The sequence below is a fragment of the Gobio gobio genome (genome assembly GCF_949357685.1).
Source record: "Gobio gobio genome assembly, chromosome: 7".
NCBI classification, from domain to species: Eukaryota; Metazoa; Chordata; class Actinopteri; order Cypriniformes; family Gobionidae; genus Gobio; species Gobio gobio.
Window position 1 is genome coordinate 19005996 of NC_137103.1, and position 21003 is coordinate 19026998.

Below are 21003 nucleotides of genomic sequence, written 5' to 3' on the forward strand. Positions count from 1 at the left end.
TGCTGCCATCTGGTAAGCGCTTCCGTAGCCTGATGGCAAAGACTGAAAGACTCAGGAGGAGTTTCTTCCCCCAGGCCATCAGACTCCTGAACTCAGTCACGTGACTCACTTCACCCCCGCACACGCATAAACATACGGTCTTTCAACATTAACATCCACATACTGCAATTGCACTGCACTTTACTTTACGTCCCTATTGTTACTGCGTAACAACCTGTAATAAACCTTGCACATTATACTTCTTTATATATACATATTATATATTTTATGTTAACCACTTATTTTTAAGTCTACAGTTTATCTCACTTATCATCCACATATTTTTTATATTTTTATTTTTATCTTATTTCCTATTTTTATCTTTTACTTGATTTATTTATAATTCTACTTATGTTAATACTTTTTATTCTAACTTTATTCTATTTCTATTTAATTTCTTGTAACTGTTATTTGCACTGTCCATGGAGCGGACCTGTTTACATTTCACTGCCAGTTGTATATTGTGTATATAACTGTGTATGTGACAAATAAAACTCTTGAATCTTGAATCTTGGAAGGCTGAACAAAGCAAGTACCCCAGACCTGCAATCCGGATGAAAATAACAGCGTTTCGTCGGCATTGCAGCAACACCACTCCAGCCTAACTATACCACAACAACGCAGCGATACAAAATGGCCTCGCCTCGCCTCCCCTTATTTAATATTCTCGGAGGAGGGGTTTATGTAAATATTGGGGCTGGTGATGTCAGCAACCCTGGAGGAATATCTGTAGTCGCCTAGCGGCCGTTTGCTGTAGTCCTTAGAAATTGATTTCTTTAAAAGCAAATATCTCCCTTTGCTTTAAACTTTGAACGTTGTAACTTTGCAGATGTTGTTTATGCTCAAGCAGCAACATTACACCCTAGCTAAAGTTAGAATAGTGAAATCGTGGTTTACCACCCCTTTAATAGTTCAAATTATATGTCTGGTGAATTTATTTTCTCCTTATTCTACAGAGCTGTTGAATGCTTAAATCTGATTGGTTGATGAACATTCTAAGGCATGCAATTATTTTCAGGGAAACACACGGCTAAAGTAGTTCCAGGGAGGTCTCGACTACATTACATATCCATATTACTTCTCCAAATGATTTCAGTTTTTTTCAAAAGAACCAAAACCCACAATGACATTGACCAAGCAAATAAATATAGTAAACAATAGGATAAAACCACACTTTTTCCCATGTTTTTTGTTTAGTTTTTTTTTCCAAATTTTTTTTTTATTATGTACCGAAAGCACATACTCTCTTTCTCCTGCTTTCTTTCCCACTCAAATGCACACACATACAGTACGGATAGCCACACGCACATAAACATGTTGTCAGTGCTCTGACGATTTTATCAGTAAAATAGTTTAGCAACTTAAAAAGCTACATGACATTTCTCACTATAGCGAGGTAATCACTGCACTGTTCTTGAAGCCCTGTTCTGCCAAACACTATTGAAAGACTTGGGTAACTCACACACGCTTAATCTCTCTCTCTCTCTCTCTCTCTCTCTCTCTCTCTCTCTCTCTCTCTCTCTCCCTCTCCCCCTCTAATAACTGAATTAATAACTGTATTAGTCTGCTATCAATGACTCAAGCCTCTGTTACTAGCTCTAAAATTACGTTTTGGAATTAGCAACGGAGGTGTGGGATGAGATGGGTAAGAAATTAGTCCTACACATAAAAGCGTTTTAAGGACAAAAACCTGACAAATGTCTTGAAATACAACAATGTCTTGAGGTGTGGTAACCGTATTATAAGTGGAATCATTTCACTTCACGTCGTGCCTGTATTACCACCTTGGGTGTGCTTTATTTTATAACATTATAACAGGCTAATTCAACTGCCCGTCTCAATTATTCCTTACATATTTATCTGATTTCAAGTTGATATGAGAGGATAGAGAGATGCTTTATAAACTGTACACTGCCATTCAAATGTTTAAAGTCAGTAAAATTGTATTTGTTTTAAAGTTTAAAAGTACAGCCTAGAAATAATTTGCATCATGTGCTAAATAAAACTATGTATAAATAATTACATTGTAGATGTTAGATTTAGGAAAGGAGCATGTTTAAGTGCTTTATTAGCAAGCCTTAAACCAAAGGTTCTTTTTAACCTTACATTTAAATGGTTCTTACCTTTTAAACAAGATAAAATGTGTTAAGACTTGAGAGGACTATACTCTTTTAGTAGCTGAAGGCATGAACATGACACGCAAGGGACAAGGTGTAGAACTTTGTAATTGATGGACTTCTCAATTCTGGAGAAATCTGCAGCGCACATTCTGTGTGGGCCCGGCCATGGTTGACCAACGTAGCTCACTGTCTCCTCTTAGCCAGCATGTCTGAGCGTTATTCCCTGGGATTAATAACCATATTCGTCACTCTCATCCTTAAGAGCAGCATTCATTATCAGAAGAGATAACTAATGCATAAATACACTTAGAGTCGGGCATAAATCCACAGCATGTGAGGCTTGAAGAGATATTGCTGCTTAAATTACCAATACAAGTGTCACCTAACATAAGTGTTACACTGATATATGGCATATGCTGGGGAGGGGAAGTCCAACATGTTATTAGTTAGATAAACCCAAATTGCTTGGTTGTACTTGTGTCCGACAGCCAATGTAAATGTATGGTTTCACCGTTACAACTAGACCCCCCACTGCATCATTGTGCGGCTCAAACCCACAAGAATGCTGGCAACTTTCACCTTCTACTTCTATTAAACCAAAAGGATACATTGTGTCACATTTTACATTCATTAGCAGTGATCTTGCAGGGACTGTTTGTACGCACTCAATGGGGAGGCCTGTGCAGAAGTGGGTTTATTTTTTAAAGGCCTTGTGTTTGGAGAATGTGGGGTAGGAATTGTGTGACTTGGCCTGGTTGCTGGTTGGCTTTGGCTCTACCCTGTTCTCTCTCAGTCTACCTCCTTCATGAAGGTTGAGTGTAGAGTTACCCCAGCAGCCGAGCTGGGTAAATACAACGCAGGTCCTCAGAGAAAGAGGACCTGAGCACATGAAACAAGCCCAGTCAGCTTTCAGAGCTGAGGACAGGATCGATGAAGTTGGTGGTCTACCACAAACCATGAACAAATATAGAATAGTACACTGAAGGAAAAAAAAAGGTGTAGAAACAATTTTCACAATTACAAAGGAACGGCAACATTGAAGTAAACATAAATGTTGAAGTACAAAAACTGAAATCTAATTTTTTTTTTATAGTAATCTAGGAGTAAATGGACCACTTGTAGAATTTTTTTTTTGAAAATCGTAACTCTCAATATGGTGATTTTTGGAAGTCCCATCTTTTTTAAAGAGCCAGTTGAGTCTTTGATTGAGTGTTTTTTTTTTTGGCTTAAATAAAGACCTGAAAACTTTTATCTGTTACTTACACACATGTGGTTCCAAACCCATAAGACATTTGTTCATCTTCGAAACCCAAATTAAGATATTTTTAATAAAACTTGAAACGTGTTCCTCCACTGAAAGTCTATTTTACCAAAACTTGAGGCTTTAAAAAGACAGTGAAAAAGTAATCCATATGAATCGAAAGTTTTCTGAAAAGACATTGCTTTATATGATTAACAGATTTAATTTTGATATGTTAGCCTTAAGGTTATGTTGCTGTGTTCCAAAACAATGACAAAATTCGCATTTAGGAGATATAAGCATTCAAAACTTAGTCTCTCTCTTCCGCTAAAATGGGTCACAGATTTTTATGACATCACCGCGGACTTCTGTTTCTCATCTTCTGTCCAATCAAATGCTCTCTAGAATCTGAAGCGTCCCGTCGCCTAAATAGACGCTGAAGCTGTGGGTGAAATCAGTCACTTGTTTACACATTTACTATTTTCTATATGGTGAATGGAACATAGTGCAATATATAGGGGATAGGGAACAATTCAGACAGTGTAAATATGCTTTCAGTTGAGACGAATGAAGTCCGGTTTCACATTAGTTTCATGCGCACCGCCGCAGCGCACACATACACACAGTCTGCTCTGGTCCAGAGACACGAGAGCACAGAGCGGATCATATGTGCGAGTCAGCGCAGACAACAAAACATATCGGGAAATGCTGTGCGTTTCAAGGCACTTCAGTGGGCCTTTAAATATAAAGGTTCCAAAAGGGTTTTTAAAGAACCATTCTAGGTTCTCCAAATAAGTTCTTAAAAGAGACATTTTTTTCTTGGTGTGAAGAGTATTTTAAAAATCTTAAGAACCCTGTTCCACTATAAAGAACCATTTGTGGAATGAAAAGAATCCATGCATGGTTTTTCTTTTTTCTTTCATTGAAGATTGTAGATCTTCTATCTATCTATCTATCAAATATAGTAAATGGAAACTCAACTGTACTTGCTTGATGTGCTGCTTACTGTATATTCAGCTTCTTTGCAATGTAAAGACTGCACAAGATGACAAATCTAACCATAATTTTCTCATAATGCTGCATGAGGGGGTCAACGCTTAGAGCCAAGGTCCCTTGCACTATAGAGGCAGTGTCAAAAATCACATTGAAGCCCTACTTCAGTTTTTACGCGTATGCGATTGTCTGTGTATAGTGCCGGTGACACAAATTTCATCGCTAGAATAGTATGTGCAGGTCATGCATGCGCATTGAATTTGTTTGGCACTAATCAGTTGGTGACAACACTGGCCCGGGCCGTTGTTTCACAGTAGAAAACTAAACTAAAAAGACAGGACAAAACGGCAATAAAATACAGGAGTCTGCAACAAAAACAGGGGCTTAATGAGGGAGTTATGAGGTAGCCGCAACTTTAGTTTAAAAGGATACAAAGTCATTGTTATCGGTCATAGCTTCTGGAGGAAAATAGCACAGACACTGGACAAAGATGCACGCTATCAAATGTATTCGAAAGGCTACATGTTCGACTGTATATGCATATTCTATACGAAGTATACTCTGCACTTAACACTACGGTTGTATAGTCAATTCCATTTCAAACACGATCGAATCATAATGGTACCTCAGAGCTTGTTTCAAACATTCATTCATTAGATGCATGGCACTCTCAAAAATCCCCCCTCCACCAGCTCTGACACTTTACATATGGCCTGTTTTAAACACCAATGCATACAGATTACATGATTTGGCATATGAAAGTTAGAGTATATGCTTGTAATTACAAAATATGTGTTTGGATATTGTCACAGATGGCAATATGTTTCTTTGACAGATGGATTTTGTCTGTTTATAGGGTGGCAAGATTCCAATCCGATGGACTGCACCAGAGGCCATCGCCTATCGTAAGTTTACCTCGGCCAGTGACGTATGGAGCTATGGGATTGTGCTATGGGAGGTCATGTCTTACGGAGAAAGGCCTTATTGGGAGATGTCCAATCAGGACGTGAGTAGAACGGCTGTCGGCAAAGCAATCCAATGTCTTCCCTGCCAAAATAGATCTGTGTGGCATATGTTCAATGTTTGATTTGATTTAAAGAGTCTTAAAAAATTGCCTTTTGTATTCCACAGAGAAAAAAAAACAATACAGCATAAGAGGCTATTCATACAGAACATGTTTTAGACAACCTTTGGTTTACTCATTTCGCGTAAAAATGTGTACCAGATGTCATTTGTGCCAACTGCTATTAGAATTTTAAACGATGAGAAGATATGAAGATAAGTAAGGGTGGATATGTATGCATTCACTGTATATGTTTTCATAAGTATGTCATTGTTTTATTTGCTTTGTATCGTTTATTTATATTTTAATGTTGTTTTTGTGCCCTTGTGTGTGATGTATAGTGAAGCCAAAGACAAATTTCCACGTGTGGACAATAAAGGAACTAAACTAAACATGGAAATATTAACCTAAAATCTCAAGGGGTAAGTAGGGTACAACAGGGCTAAAGGCACACCCTAAGAAAAAATTGCTTTTCACTACCCTCGTAGTGTATGATTGCAGAAAAATAGTTGTTGTTTTTTTTTATATTAAAATATAGCAACAGATTTTGTGTGAATATAAATCATGAAAGTGGTTTGTTTGTTTAAAGATTTTATAAATAAATGAGGTGGCAAGATGTGCCTTTTACCCCAGATATGGGGTACAAGGCTCACCACAAGCATGGGGCAGAAGGCACAAAGTATTGATACAAATACTTTAGATAATAGGTTTTTAATAATGTTTAAGTTACTACTTTTTTTCAAAACAATCACTGAAGTTTGCACTATTTTCGGTTTATTTTGATAATTCAAATAATTCATTTTTGTTCAATAAATATACTGTCATTAGAATAGATTCATTTTTAAAATACAGAAACAAAATTCTAAAAGCATTGAATTAAATCCCATAGTAATTTAATATAGCTTTAGAGTAGTAACAAATAAATATTATGTTTTATTATATGATATGATTAATATCACATTTTTAAATATGATGGTTTCATTATAAATATGGATATTATCTCTAAGGTGGACACCCAACTTGATATAAGATATTTACCATTGAACCTGACCATGTCATGTCAACAAATGGAAGCCAGCCAGCTCTTTATTATGCCTTTAACCCCAACAGCAGGGACGCTTTTTACCCCAGATACCATACTTTTACATATTCTTCCATTATTGAAAAACTGTTGCTTTAATTACCTTGAGCAAAACTTGAAAAACCTTGAAAAAAAAACATAAAGACCTTTGTCTTAAAATTAGACAATAGTTTTATTGATTCTCATTTGCTACATAAATGTACAACATTTAAAAAAATACTTTAAATATTAGATCAAATTAGCGCAGAATCAACTTTGCGTTGCTGTCCACGATCACGTCAAGGATCAGCCAAATTTCCACGTGCATACTCAAATGCGGTTGTTAAGAAAAGTGCTCAGCTGAATTTTTGTGCAATCTAATGGTTTAAAAGAGAATAAAGTCAAATTGTGCCTTTTACCCCAGTGCACTTTTAGCCCTGTTGTACCTTAGATGCTGAGAACCCCTAATCTATGTAATTTACAGAAAAAAATGTAGACTGCAAAAACATGCTCTGTGTGAACAGCCACTAAGAGTTTGAAAAGACTGAGTTGGGGGTGAGTAATGACAGAATTTTCCTTGCTGGGTGAACAATATAACCAGCAAGATTGTCCTTGATCAACCAGCAACTTTTGCTGTTGAACAGCATGGTAGACCATTCATGCTGTTCTAAACTCAGCTAGCTATGGTCAGCTTCACAAAAACATTAAACCGAACACACATTATGCGACCAATGGTGAAAACATGCTTTCCGGTTCACAGGCAGAGACCAATGCTATAGGTTTTGCAGAAATATAAGAACAAGAGCCATGTGTGGAATTGTGGCAGATGTGTAGTGGTTTGTTATGAAATCTTGTTGTGTTGATATTGTTATTAGCTCTTTAGCACTGACCCTGAGCAGTGGCCTAATTGCTGCAGTTCAGTTACTTCACCCTGAGCAAGTAAAGCCTTGACAGTTTATTTGAACTGGATTGTGGCTGTGCCGATGATCAAGTGATGAAATGCAAAAGGAAGTAACAGTCCTGGGGCATCTGGTTTTGTGTTGTTGCATGGATGAATATGCTTTGTTTTTGTTTTATCATACTGGATGGTGACATTTGGGGAAGAAGAAGAAATATGTCCTGACTGAGGCGCTCAAAAGACAGGAAATTGAAGAAAATAGTTTAGCAGTTCCTCATCTTTTGAAGGAATAGTTCACCCCAAAATGGACATTTTGACATAATTTACTCACCCACTGTTTATGTTTTTCCAATCTTGTGAAAGGAGTGAGAAGATGTTAAGGTGCGGTCACATTTACCATAGTTCTGCAAATTTTCATGGGTAAAATCCGGTCATTTTATGGAAATTCATGAAAACAGGAAGATCCCCATGCAGATTTTGCATTGGTATCACACAAGTTTGCTGAATTGATGGACAGAAAGCCGTTTGGTTTGAAAGTGACTTCTGTGTGAGATGTGCTTCATACATTATCGACAATTGACAATTAATCTCAACTATGAATAGACCAAATTTCCACAAATTGACCACACCTTTAGAAAAAATCACAGAACTTCAGCTTGACGATATTTTCTTATGTGTCTCAGGTGATAAAAGCAGTGGATGAGGGATATCGTCTTCCCCCACCCATGGAATGCCCTGCCACCCTTTATCAGCTGATGCTGGACTGCTGGCAGAAGGATAGAAACAACCGGCCGAAATTTGAGCAGATCGTCAGCATCCTGGACAAGCTCATCCGCAACCCCAGCAGTCTCAAAATCACAGCCAGCACTGCGTCCAGGTACGTCGCTGTTGTCGTACCCAGGGGTACTGCCTTTGAACCGAGTTCTAGATGCTTGTTCTCATCCCAACTTGCCTTCTGCTCTTTCTTCTGCTTTATGTCATCGTCAGATCATCTTCTCATGATCCCTAATGTGAGGAAATGTTTCTCACTTCCTCCTAAACTCTAATTTGTGTCTTTTCCGTCAGGTCTAGAATAATCACACACTCTCACTGGTCGCATACAGTTATGATTGAGATGTACATAAGACCTCAATTTTTTCTACAGATTATTTTTCTAGACAAAATCAGTTTATTTTTGGAGCCAGTTTGCAGAAACAGTCCTCAGACAGTGTTTGTGATAAACATTTGCTGACATCCTGTTTCTCCAGTCTCCAGAATGCAGTACTAATGTTGTTCAAAGCATTATACACAACATGGTCAAAAGTATATACAAGCCCTTCTGGGTAATGAGTCTGACAAGAGCCCCTGAAATCTTGTGCATGACATTCTATATGTATCTACTTTGTGGTAACAGTTTGGGAAAGGTCCTTCTCTGTTCCAGCATGACAATACCCCTGTGTGATTCTGTTTTGTAATGGTTTGACACTTTCTTGTGTGGAAGAACTTTACTATCCTTCACAAATTTAAATACAAATATTGCACTAATATTAAAATTCTTGTTGATCATGATAAGCTGCTAGTTTCATGTTATGGCCTGTAACTGTTCTACTTTGTATAAATACATGTCAAATAAAATAATAAACGCTAACACTAATTGTTTTAAAAAAAGCTACATTTGAACCTAGGCATCACAACATTATAATTTACAGTTTGTTAAAAGATTTGCTAAAGATTACATTGAAAAGTGTTATTAAATTATTCGTTTTTAAAGATTTTCAAAATGTACATTTTTTTAATTTTTACACACACACACACACACACACACACACACACACACACACACACACACACACACACACACACACACACACACACACACACACACACACACACACACACACACACACACACACACACACACACACACACACACACACACACACACACACACGTTTGTTTTTGTGAAATGTGAGGACATTCCATAGGCGTAATGGTTTTTATACCGTACAAACCGTATTTTCTATCCCCTTACACTGCCCCTGCCCCTAAACCTAGCCCTCACAGGAGACTGTGCAGTTCACTTTCTGTGAAAAAAACCTCATTCTGTGTGATTTATAAGCATTTTGAAAAGTGAGGACATGGGTAACGTCCTCATATTTCACCCTCTTTTTGTAATACCTATGTCATACCCATGTCATTATACACATTTGTGTCCTGATATTTCACGAAAACATGCCCACACACACACACACACACACACACACACACACACACACACACACACACACACACACACACACACACACATGTCTGGTTCACTATCTCTGTGGGGATTTTCCATAGACGTAATGGTTTTTATACCGTGCATACTGTACATTCTATCCCCCTACACTGCCCCTGCCCCTGCCCCTAAACCTACCCATCACAGGAGACATTCTGCATTTTTACATAAAAAAAAACATAATTTAGTATGTTTATGAATCCATTTACATGTAGGTGATCTCAGGTTTTACTATCCTTGTGGGGACATTTGGTCAACACAATGTAATATAAACAAACACACATTCACACACACAAGCACACGCGCACACACACACACATTATAAAAATTATAGTATATAATATTATAATAGAATATTAAATTTGTGTATTCCATCTCTCTATTCACTAAATAGTCCTTGGCCTAAAAAAGGTTTAAGTCTCTTATTTCTGGATCTCTATCCTATTTCCCTATTTTTGTTGCAATAAGACTCAATTGACCGGAGGGTTCGTCCGGCTTGGGTGTGGATGTAAGTGCTATAACCAGGAGCTTTATTATTATGAAGTATGTAACAGTGACTAATGGTTTCTTAAGAAAGTGAAAATGGGTCCCAGGGAGTTTGCATGTAATTTTCCTGATTGGCTTTTAACATGGCCGATCAGGGGACCAGCATTGGGCCCAGGTGATTTATGGCTCTCTGAGTGAGACACACTCTGAGGTTCCGCTGCCGCCGCAGCCACAGCTGCGTCCAAGCCCTTGCACCTCATTTATCCTCATGCCCTGCATGCTAATGGGGCGGCACTCCTGCTATTCTCATGGATGGACCTTAGACATAAAGGCCAAACCCCTTTAAGCCGGAAAGATGGCGTGCAGATGCACGGAAGTAAAATGTCGGCACTGTTAGGACAAGAGTAGGTGCACAATCTCAGAGCCTCCTCACAGCAAGAGATGCATTTTTGTCCGTGACGAAGCTACCCAGATGTTTCTCTGTGAGGAACATCCTCCCCCTATTCCTATCCCAAGAGAACTTTAAAAACATGATACTAAGCAGCCTCGGTTATTTAGAGGTCACTACACCAGAGGGGAGAGAGCAAAGCAAAAGAAAAGAGAGGGAAACAGCAGAGAGCCCGACTGTTTAGCTCTCTTCTTCCTCACCCTCTGGCCTGTTGTGCTCCTGTCGAGTGACGGCTCAGATCTCTGACGCCAGCAGCTGATGTGGTCAAATGCATTGTGCATACACCAGAGTTTAAACTATCACTTCTATACCCAACAACAAAGATTTTTTCTCCTAGTCAACTGCTTGTTTCTTTTTCACCTTGAGTTTTTTAAGAATGTAGCTACACATCACAACAACTAACAGGGGACTGGACATCTCTTAGTTATCATGGTGCTTCATAGATTTAAAGTGATAGTTCACCCAAAAAATGTAATTCTGTCATCATTCACTCACCCTAATGTTGTTCCAAACCTGTGTGAGTTTCTTTCTTCTGCTGAACACAAAGGAAGATATTTTCAAGAAAAGATTTTCGGCCTAAGCTGTTCCGGATCAGTACATCTACCTTGGGTTGTTTCACCAAGTGTATAGTGTAAATGCAGATATCGGATATGGGTCACTTTAAAAAGAAGATTTAAACTGGTCATCACAAAAGTCGAATATAGTCAACAAATCGGAATTGGGCATCAAGACCTGCAGTGTTAATGCAGTCTAAGACTAAGGGCCCTATTTTAGCGATCTGAGTGCACGGTCTGAAGCGCATGCATGACAAAAAAACGGTCGGCGCATGATCCGAGAGGGTTGTAACTAGTCTCTTAATGAGTCAGAGGTCTGTTTTGGGCGTAACGTGTGATAAACCAATCAGAGTCTCATCTCCCATTCCCTTTAAAGGTCCTGTTCTTCGTGATCCCATTTTTCAAACTTTAGTTAGTGTGTAATGTTGCTGTTAGAGCATAAATAATACCTGTAAAATTATAAAGCTCAAAGTTCAATGCCAAGCGAGATATTTTATTTAACAGACGTTCCCTTTCAAAGCCTACAGCGAACGGCCGGTTAGGACTACATCCTGGTATTTCCTGCTTTAATTACGTCAGTAGAACAGTTTGTTGTCTAACCTCCGCCCACAAGAATACGCGAAAAAGGGGGCGTGGTCTTGTTGCTCCCTCGTGGAGAAGAGGGAGTGTTGCGTTCGGTTCGGTTCGGTTGCGTTTGTCGCCATCAGACGCTGTTATTTTCATCCCGGAGTCAAATCACCTTTGTTTGGCCTTCAGGGGCTGTAGTTTGAGTGCGTTCATCTCCCCATTATGGTAAGAGGCGTGACCTTCTCGGGCAACGTGTGCTAAGCTGCTGTCGAATCACAACACGGGAACCGCTGGCACAATCAGAACTCGATACGTATTTCTGAAGGAGGGACTTCATAGAACGAGGAAATTCTCAGGCCGTTTTGAGGACAGTGAAAACAGCGGTATACAGATAAGTAAATTGTGTGAAAAATACTGTTTTTTTACACATGAAACATGAACACATGTTATATTGCACACTGTAAACACAATCAAAGCTTCAAAAAAACACGTAAAACGGGACCTTTAAAAGCCTGTTGTGCTTGCACCATGGCGGATTCGCTATTTACATAGCGGAATTTGCGAGCAGAAACAACCAGAGAGCAATCATTTTATTATATAGTATTAACTCGCTCTTTAAATAACAAACAAAATACTGACTTTTGACTTTAGACCAGACACAGTCGTTTTCAGTTGCCTCGATATAGCAAGACCAGCGAACAAATGGGAGTGAGTGCATTTGCTATTTAAACAACGTGGCTCTGGACGTGAAAATGATAACTGCGTCGGGCTGAAACTAGCAAGAAACACTTGCACGTGCCTTGTGTCGATTTGCACCAGGTGTATGATAGGGCCCCAAATGTAAAAAACGTCTTTGCATGTGAAATTAGATACAGCACTGTTGTGCACATACATACAAGCTGCGTGTTTGATATTGAGTCCAATGTAATCTTCGCTGTCCCATCCTTAAATAACTGCCTCACATTAAGAGACATTCATAAAACAATCAGCACATAAATGTGCTTCTCAAACTGTGAAGGTCAGACTAATATCATCAGAGATATTGTAAAAAATAAACTTCAGCCAGTCTTTCCTGACATTAGGAAATTATTTCTAAAGATCCCCAGCACATCAGTGCAGTACTTGCAGACAGCTCTATTCAATGAGCTGTGTCAGCACTTACTGATCCCCTTTGCCAAGTAACTTGGATCCATTCAGCATTCTTTTCCGGTCAACTCAGCGCACATTATTCTTTTATTTTCATCACACAGTAATGGAACACTGGGTACATGTGGGTCTAAATGGACTTCCTGGTATTCTAATTTGTTTATTTACATGACTATAAACTGCAGTCCCCACAGGGATTGTGATCTCCTTTCCATCTGTTCCCCTGGTTCTGATCAGGTGACCTTGGCCCTGAATTGTGGATTTCAGATGCTTTGACATGACATACATTTTGAGAGTCTCACCTGAATTAACAAAGACAAGAACATTTTTATGCAATGAATGAATTTAATTCAATTACGTTTTTTTCATTTTTTTTATTAAAATATTATTTCTTCACTAACTTTCTTCACCAATTTTCACAAAAAAAAAACATAAAAATGCGTACCATATATGCTTGTAACATGTTAAAAGTAAAATTTATGTTAGTATGAGAAGCTAATTATACTGCAATAATACATATTTTTGTGTAGGTTTATAAAGGTTTTGGTTAATGCGTTAGCCTTTTAACCAATAAACAATGGAAACATTGGAAGCATTGGAATGTGAACAATGGGAAGTCATCAGAAACAGAGATGTCTGTGTATTCGAAAAAACATTCCTAAATGTATTGGTTTCTTCCTGGGGAATGCTTGCCATAACACAGATGGAGAGAATCAGTCCCACTTCTCTGCAGGTATTTCCTTATGGAGACCTTGAAGGCAAAGCTTGCATATCGGATTTGAAGGCCTTTGTGTTTACCCTTTGCTTGCACTTTTATAAGCTTGTTTTCCCCATAAATGACATTTGTCAAACGTGATAGGAATTGCAGACGACCACAACTTCAGTGTTGTATTTTTTCAGAGTCAGCTAGTTAACGGAACAGTCATGGGGTGTGTTCTCATAAAAAGTTGTTGTGCATCAGCTCTGCAAATGAATGTTACTTGTGTTGCAGAAATTACATGATTAATCTTTAATATTCACAATACAACTAACAGTACTTCCTCTGTGTGTTTTTCTTATCTCTTCCCAGACCGGTAAATATGCTTCTGGACAGGACCAGCACTGACATCACTTCCTTTCACACAATGGGTGATTGGCTGGAGAGTGCAAGGACGTTACCCTGTAAAGATGCGTTCAGTGGTGTCAGCTACAGCTCCTGTGATACACTGGCCAAAACCTCAGCAGAGTAAGAGCTTTTCAGGTTTTTGTATTATAAAACTAAAATCTGCGCTACCAGTCAAAAGTTTGGACTCATTAAAGCTACACTGTGTGATATTTTCCCCCATCTAGTGGTGAAAAGGTATATGACCATCCAGTGAATTTTAGTTTCTGTACCTCTCAATTCCGATTTCGTTTCAACTCCTACGGTGGCCGATTTAGTCCAAGATTAACATGGCTTCCAGTTCGACCTCGTCCACATTCGACACGGTGCCTGTGGGATATTCTGTGCGCAGTGGGATGGTTGGAACTCAACTGGCCTAATTATTCGGCTAGAAAGAACTGCAGCTAATCCAGAGTGAACTTTGATGATAGTAATGTTTATTCAGTCATCCAATTGCAAGGCATAAACAGGTTTGCGTGGATATGTACATAAATGTGGTTTCTGTGAGAGAACAAATAAGGATGGTAAATATACATGATAATGACATGACAGAAGATACACAGTTAAGAACTGTATAACTATACTTATAAGTTACATTTGTATAATGTAACCGTAAACCAGAGCTTATTGTACCATATATAGGCGCTAAATGCAGCTGCATTAAAAGGAGCGGAGCTGCCGCTGCTGCTGCTAACAAGCGGTGTCGGGTTATCAAAGTGTGTGCGCCGCTTTAATGTTAGCACTGCAGTGCGCTCTGTATAACAATTGTTAATATGCCGATCAGACCTGATACATATTTCCATCAACATACATTACAAGCAAATATTTTCTATAAACGAATAAACATTGTTGATAACAAAATAACTGAATGATTATTCAAATAGGTGAGCATTACGCTATTGTATGTTGACACAAAAATACTTCTGAGGTGACATCAACTGATGACACACTCTGAAACACATCTACAATGACAATAACTATTATTACTTACGGAGTTATTAACACACAGAAATACCACACAAGGAAAAACAGACTTTTGAGGAATAAACAAGCCAGGAAAACTCCGTATAACACTGTTACTGGACGCTGCTGAGATGAAAACTCTCTGCACATGCACCAGACAAGTCTGAACAAGTTGACGCGCACATGCGCGAGGCAAGGAATTTTGTACAGTGCCATCGAGTATTAAAACCGGTTTGTGGTATGGTTGTGGTTACGGTATGTCCCTCTTTGGCTAATGTACTTTCAAGATGGAGGGGCAACATGGCGACCACCGTTAGACCCCATTACCTTATGTATTTTCAATGGCATATTATAAACTTACGAGAATACTTTATTACTTGAAAGAAGTAAACATTAATAAACATTAATACATTAATGAGCACATATATTTTTGAAAGAACTAAGTGTTTTTAGCTAAGAATAGACTAAAAAAGTTACACAGTGTAGCTTTAAGACTTTTGGAAGATTTTTGCATTTTTTATGCATTTCATTATAAATAATGTAAAAATTAGTAATATTGTAATATTTATTACCACTTAAAAGAACTGCTTTTAATTTGAATATATTTTTAAATGTAAATGCAATGTGATTGGAAACCTCCAGTCTTCAGTGTCACATGATCCTTCAAAAATCATTCTAATATGCAGATTGTTTTTTATGCTTATTTGTTTCAATTATTATTGGTACTCAATTATTAATAATTGTTATGCCTAGTTCTGTCATGAAACTCTAGATGGCGCAGGCTGATGGGTCCTTAAGGCAAGCTGATGATAATTACAACTGGCTCAGCTGATTGGTCCATGTTGCATCTGCAGCCAATGAGCTTGATGCTCAACATTTAAATGGAAGGTTAACATTCTCTATAGCAGTTTGCAGCACGCTTTCAGAGTTCATCTAAAACCCTCCACCTTCCTCAGCTCCACCTGTATAGATATGTTATGGGATAATTGATATATGCTATTTGTGCAGCAGCATGTCTTACATGCTCACAGCAGTGTGTCAGCAATCTACAACAACAGAAATAATCAACAGCAGCAGCATTTCAGCAGCAGCGTACAAGATCTATTCTGCCAATACCAAATTCATTAAATCTTCCAGAGAGTTGTCATGATAGAACTTATTATGATCAATGTTGAAACTTACCCTAAACTTTAGAATGGTAGTGTATCACAGTTTCCACAAAAATGTTAAGTGGCAAAAACCTTTCAACATTGATAATAATAATGAAAGGTTTCTTGAGCACCAAATCAGAATATTACAATAATTTCAAAGGATCATGTGACACTGAAGGAATGGCAGCTTAAAATGCAGCTTTTCCATTGCAGGAATACATTTTAAAGTATATTTAAATATAATTTTTTTTATTGTAATAATAATTCACAATATTACTGCTTTTATGAGCATAAGACATTAAAAATCTTACTGGCCAGAAACTTTTGACTGGTAGTTCTGTATTTGCGTAAACAATTATAAGTACAAACATACTTTTGTTTTATATTGTGTATATCACCAGTTTTAAAAACAGTGCACTCAAATATGAAAATTCTGTCATTTGCTAATTTTCTTGTTGTTCCTACTCATGGTGCTCTGTGAAACAAAAAAAAAATTGGTTTGAGAGGCTAAATAATGTAAGGGATGGCCTTTTATGGTCATTCTTATATTATTGAAGAGTTTGTTTGTAGCATTCTGTGTTTTTGAGTCCAAGGCAATGGACAAGAGATATCTTTTAAAATTATTAGTGTACAACAGCCTAAAACCAATGTTGAAGACGATGACAAATGTATTTACAGATCAGTTCCCAGTAAATGAAGCCCAGCTTTGGTTAATCCTTTAAAGATGGCCATTACATTTGTTATTAATCTCCAATGACAGTGCTTTTCTTCTATTGTAATCCAATGAATGCAAAAAAAAAAAAAAAACGAAGAAAAAAGAGAAGTCAAAAACCTCTTGCCAAAAATAAAAGTGCTGTCCTCCCATAATCCCCAGTATTGGATGTTCTCAGCTGACTCAAACAAAATTCTAATAATACAGACCCTATTCTGCTCCACAATGTGGATCTGCGTTCATGGGAAATGCTTTGTAGATGTTGATTAGAAACCTTGCCTAGCCTGGTTAGTATCTCCTGAGACCACATTTCGATTCAAATGACGAGGCATTTGACAATGTAAATAATTTGACATTCATAACTTCAAAATGATCAAAGGCCCGGTCTTGGAACAGTGGCAGTCCTGTGCTGCATGGTACCCTCTGGACTAAACATCTAAACACTGTGCAGTGGGTAATTAAGTTTGCTTGTCTTTATATTTTGTTCATATGTCAGCATAAATAATCACATGCAAATAGCGGCCCTCGTCCATGACCCAGATTGGGTTATTAAACATGCAATTTGTTTGGCCTTCTCTAGTGAGTGGACACCACCACTATTTGGCTGACCACATAATTGTGTGTGTTTGTAAATATGTTTTTCAAATATGTTAATTTATATGTCTGAACTGCTGAAAAGACCAGGATCGCCATTATATGATTCATGTTTAACCACAGTCAACCTTCTGCTGCCTCACTAACTTGACCAGCAAAACCACCAACCAGATTCCCCAGTGAGACCATGCAAGATCAATCAGCTTCATTTAGTTTTGCTAATAAACAGCAACCACCACTAACCAGCACAAACCAGTACCACAGCTAAAACTACACCAAAATAAACCATTACTAAAAAGGCTAAAAGCTGTACCAATCTATGTCTGCTTAATATCTGCTAACACTTTATTTTGATGGTTCCCTAACTGACATTCTATTCTATTAAGTAACTTTGCAAATATAAATGTCAACTTATTCTACAAACCCAACCCTGACCCTAGCTTAACAGTCTACCAATACTCTAATGAGAGTTAGTTGACATATCAACTAACTCACATTCATTTGAAGCTATGTAATTGTGAAGTCACTTATAGTTAGTAGAATGTCTAAAGTGGACTATAAAAAAAAAGAAACCCATCAGTTTCATACCAGCATTTATAAACTAAATTCATAACATAAGCCAGCAACAAGTAAAATCGCACCACCACCCATCAGTACTAACCAGCTACAAGTCAGCACTAACAAGTACAAAAAACAAAACAATGAGCAAATAAAACAAAAACATAGACTAGCTCTACACCACCATGGGGATTTATATTGGTCTTTTCAGCAGAATGAATAAGGAGTGTACCAATTTTAAAGGTACTCAACAAATCTGTGGTCATAAACGTTTGCACCCAAAATAATTGCTTCATAAAATTGTTCAAACTTAAATAATCCATGAAAGCTACTGCAGTGTAATGGGTCTACCAGGAACACAAAGAATTGCAAGAGATAAATCATTATTGATGGTTTATTCACTTATCACTTTACCTGGGTTGTGTGCCTCTGGTTTTTGTTGTTGATGAGGCTGTAGTTAGTTTACCAGATGTTTGGCCTCTTATTGCAATTTTAAGTTCAATTGAACAGAACGTTATGCTTTTTAATCTATCATTGAAAGTTTTACCTTATTTAGCACAAGTCGCATTAGACTAGACAAATGTAAATTTACACGGCAGGCAACATTTAATGGTTATACCTTGTGTTTTGTTTAAAAAAATAGTAGTTAATAGTGACACACTTTTTTCATATTGTATAATAAATACGTTGTAAATTATCATTTGAATCCTACCGAGGGATTATTAACAAAAAATCATAACATTATGACCAGGTGAAGTGAATAACACTGATTATCTCTTCATCATGGCACCTGTTAGTGGGTGGTGTATATTAGGCACCAAGTGAACATTTTGTCCTCAAAGTTGATGTGTTAGAAGTAGGAAAAATGGGCAAGCTTAAAGTCCCTGTAAAGGCAATTCTGAGATTTGTTTCTAAACACATTATAAATGTTAGAAATGTATTGCTGAAACACATTGCAAAGACTGTGAACTATGAAGTACTGAATTCAGAAGTTAGACCGTTAGTTAGAAGTTAGACCGTTTTTCACCGTTGCTGTGTTCAGGATTTTCTGGGCGGGGCTAAAACGGTGGCTCGATGACGCACTGGAGCCACAGAGCCTGGCTCCTCCCCTAACACGATCATAACTAGAGCACATTCTCATCAGTTCGATCGCGAGTTACTGTTAGTACTGTTAGTTACTATAGTCAACAACTTACATAATAGCTTACAAAACAAAAACGATGAAGAGGTGGATTAATTTTGTGAACAGCAACCTTGATGGAGAGAGCTGAGGATCATCACCGACACCTACCTCTGCAGTGACTTTACACCGGATCGTTTTACAAACTTTCACCAGAGACAACTGGGATTCACTGATAATCCGCTGCAGAACCGACTATCCCCCCAGGCCTTCATCCTCCATCCTTCATCCTGATCAGTGAGTGTTGTCTTGTGTGCTACTGCCGCTTTCCCGCGAGTGGGCGTGGTTTCGGCGCCGACAGCGGACACACCCCCAGCGTTTGAGAGCAGAGAATGCTGCTCATTTTTTCAGGTTTTTGATAAGCTATTTTATGTACTTCCCGGATTTTTTTATGATTCAAATTTGGCTGGGTGGTTAATAACACATTTATCTGTGGTGTGAGGAACTCAGAACACATTTTTAGTTTTGACTTTACAGGGACAGGGATTTGAGCACGTTTGACAAGGGCCAATTTGTGATGGCTAGACAACTGGGTCAGAGCATCTCCGAAACTGCAGCTCTTTTGGGGTGTTGCAGGTCTGCAGTGGTCAGTATCTATTAAAAGTGGTCCAAGGAAGGAACAGTGGGTCCCCCCCCAAAGGGGGGACCAACACAATTTTAGGAATGGTCATAATGTTATGCCTGATTGGTGTATACTTACATGATCAAGTTACAAATCAGATTTGGGTGGTATAGCTGTAAATAGTAAAGTGGAACTGAACTTATTATTTTTGTACACAGAAACAGGTAAACGTTTGGCTAATTTTATTGAGAGTTCTTCTAATGTGTGCATAAAGTACATGTATGATGTTAAATTCACTTAAAGAAAACTTGCACGTATACTTTCAGTATAAAAACTATTAAAATGGTAGTTTACTAAGAATATACTTCAAAGTGTACTTTCATAAACTAACAAAAGTGGGCTAGAGGTATATAACTAGTAAACAGATTGTAATGATTCACTTGCAAAGTTCAACAAAAGTTCACTTGTAGCAGTTCACAGTATACAGTATTTGCAATACAAAAGAAAACTCAAAGTCTGCTACTATTATGTTTAAAATACACTTAAATGTATAATTTTATAAATTAAAAAGTGGAGCAATTTAGTCTCTAGTAGTTCACTTACAAATCAGATCATGATTAAAGTATACTTGGAAATTATATTCAAACTTTACTTAAGTTAACTTTACTTAAAGGATACTTCTTCTTTTTTTGCAAGGGATGCTTTAAAACCAAAATGTTTTGACCAAACTGGGTTTGCATGTCTGATTCCTTCAGCAGTAGAGATGTTTTACAGCTGTTATAATGGTATGCAGTAATTCCTTGATTTCAACCTGATCACAATGTATCTTAACATTTTACTTTGAGCTACAGACGACATGCCTGTCCAAATAATCACTGAATTAGTTAAAGTTTTGTCACACAGAAATGTTGCAGGCCTGTCTTGAATGACATTGTGAGCATTTGATCTGCTGATGTCATTGAATTAGCAGTGCGTTGACGATAAACAGCCTGTGTGTCAGTCGATCTAAAGCTTTATTTTGCCCATAGAATCTGTCTGACTGAAGTCAGACCAGCAGCCACGTGCCCTGAGTGGGAGCCGTCCATGGGAATTACAACACTTTAAAGCTTATAGACTGGATGGTGGGTTTCGATCATAGCTTTTCTATTGCTGGCTGCTCCTTCAAGCTTTTGCTTGCGCTCATGTCCACTTCGGGACTAAATCGATGCTGTACCTTGTAGAAGAGTTTCTAACAGAACTCATGCCTGAGGTGTGCATAGCCTAACCTA

The 21003-nt window shown here is 37.9% G+C and overlaps 1 protein-coding gene across 1 annotated transcript in view; it reads left to right on the forward strand.

The window, feature by feature from the left end:
• epha3 (eph receptor A3) overlaps window positions 1-21003 on the forward strand; it is a 142795-nt gene that overhangs the window by 115680 nt on the left and 6112 nt on the right. Inside the window, exons 14-17 of the mRNA XM_079821629.1 lie at window positions 5249-5398; window positions 8097-8290; window positions 13944-14099; window positions 20764-20856. Coding sequence (XP_079677755.1) covers window positions 5249-5398; window positions 8097-8290; window positions 13944-14099; window positions 20764-20839 — 576 coding nt within the window. The 3' untranslated portion in view covers window positions 20840-20856. The remainder of the gene's footprint in view (window positions 1-5248; window positions 5399-8096; window positions 8291-13943; window positions 14100-20763; window positions 20857-21003) is intronic.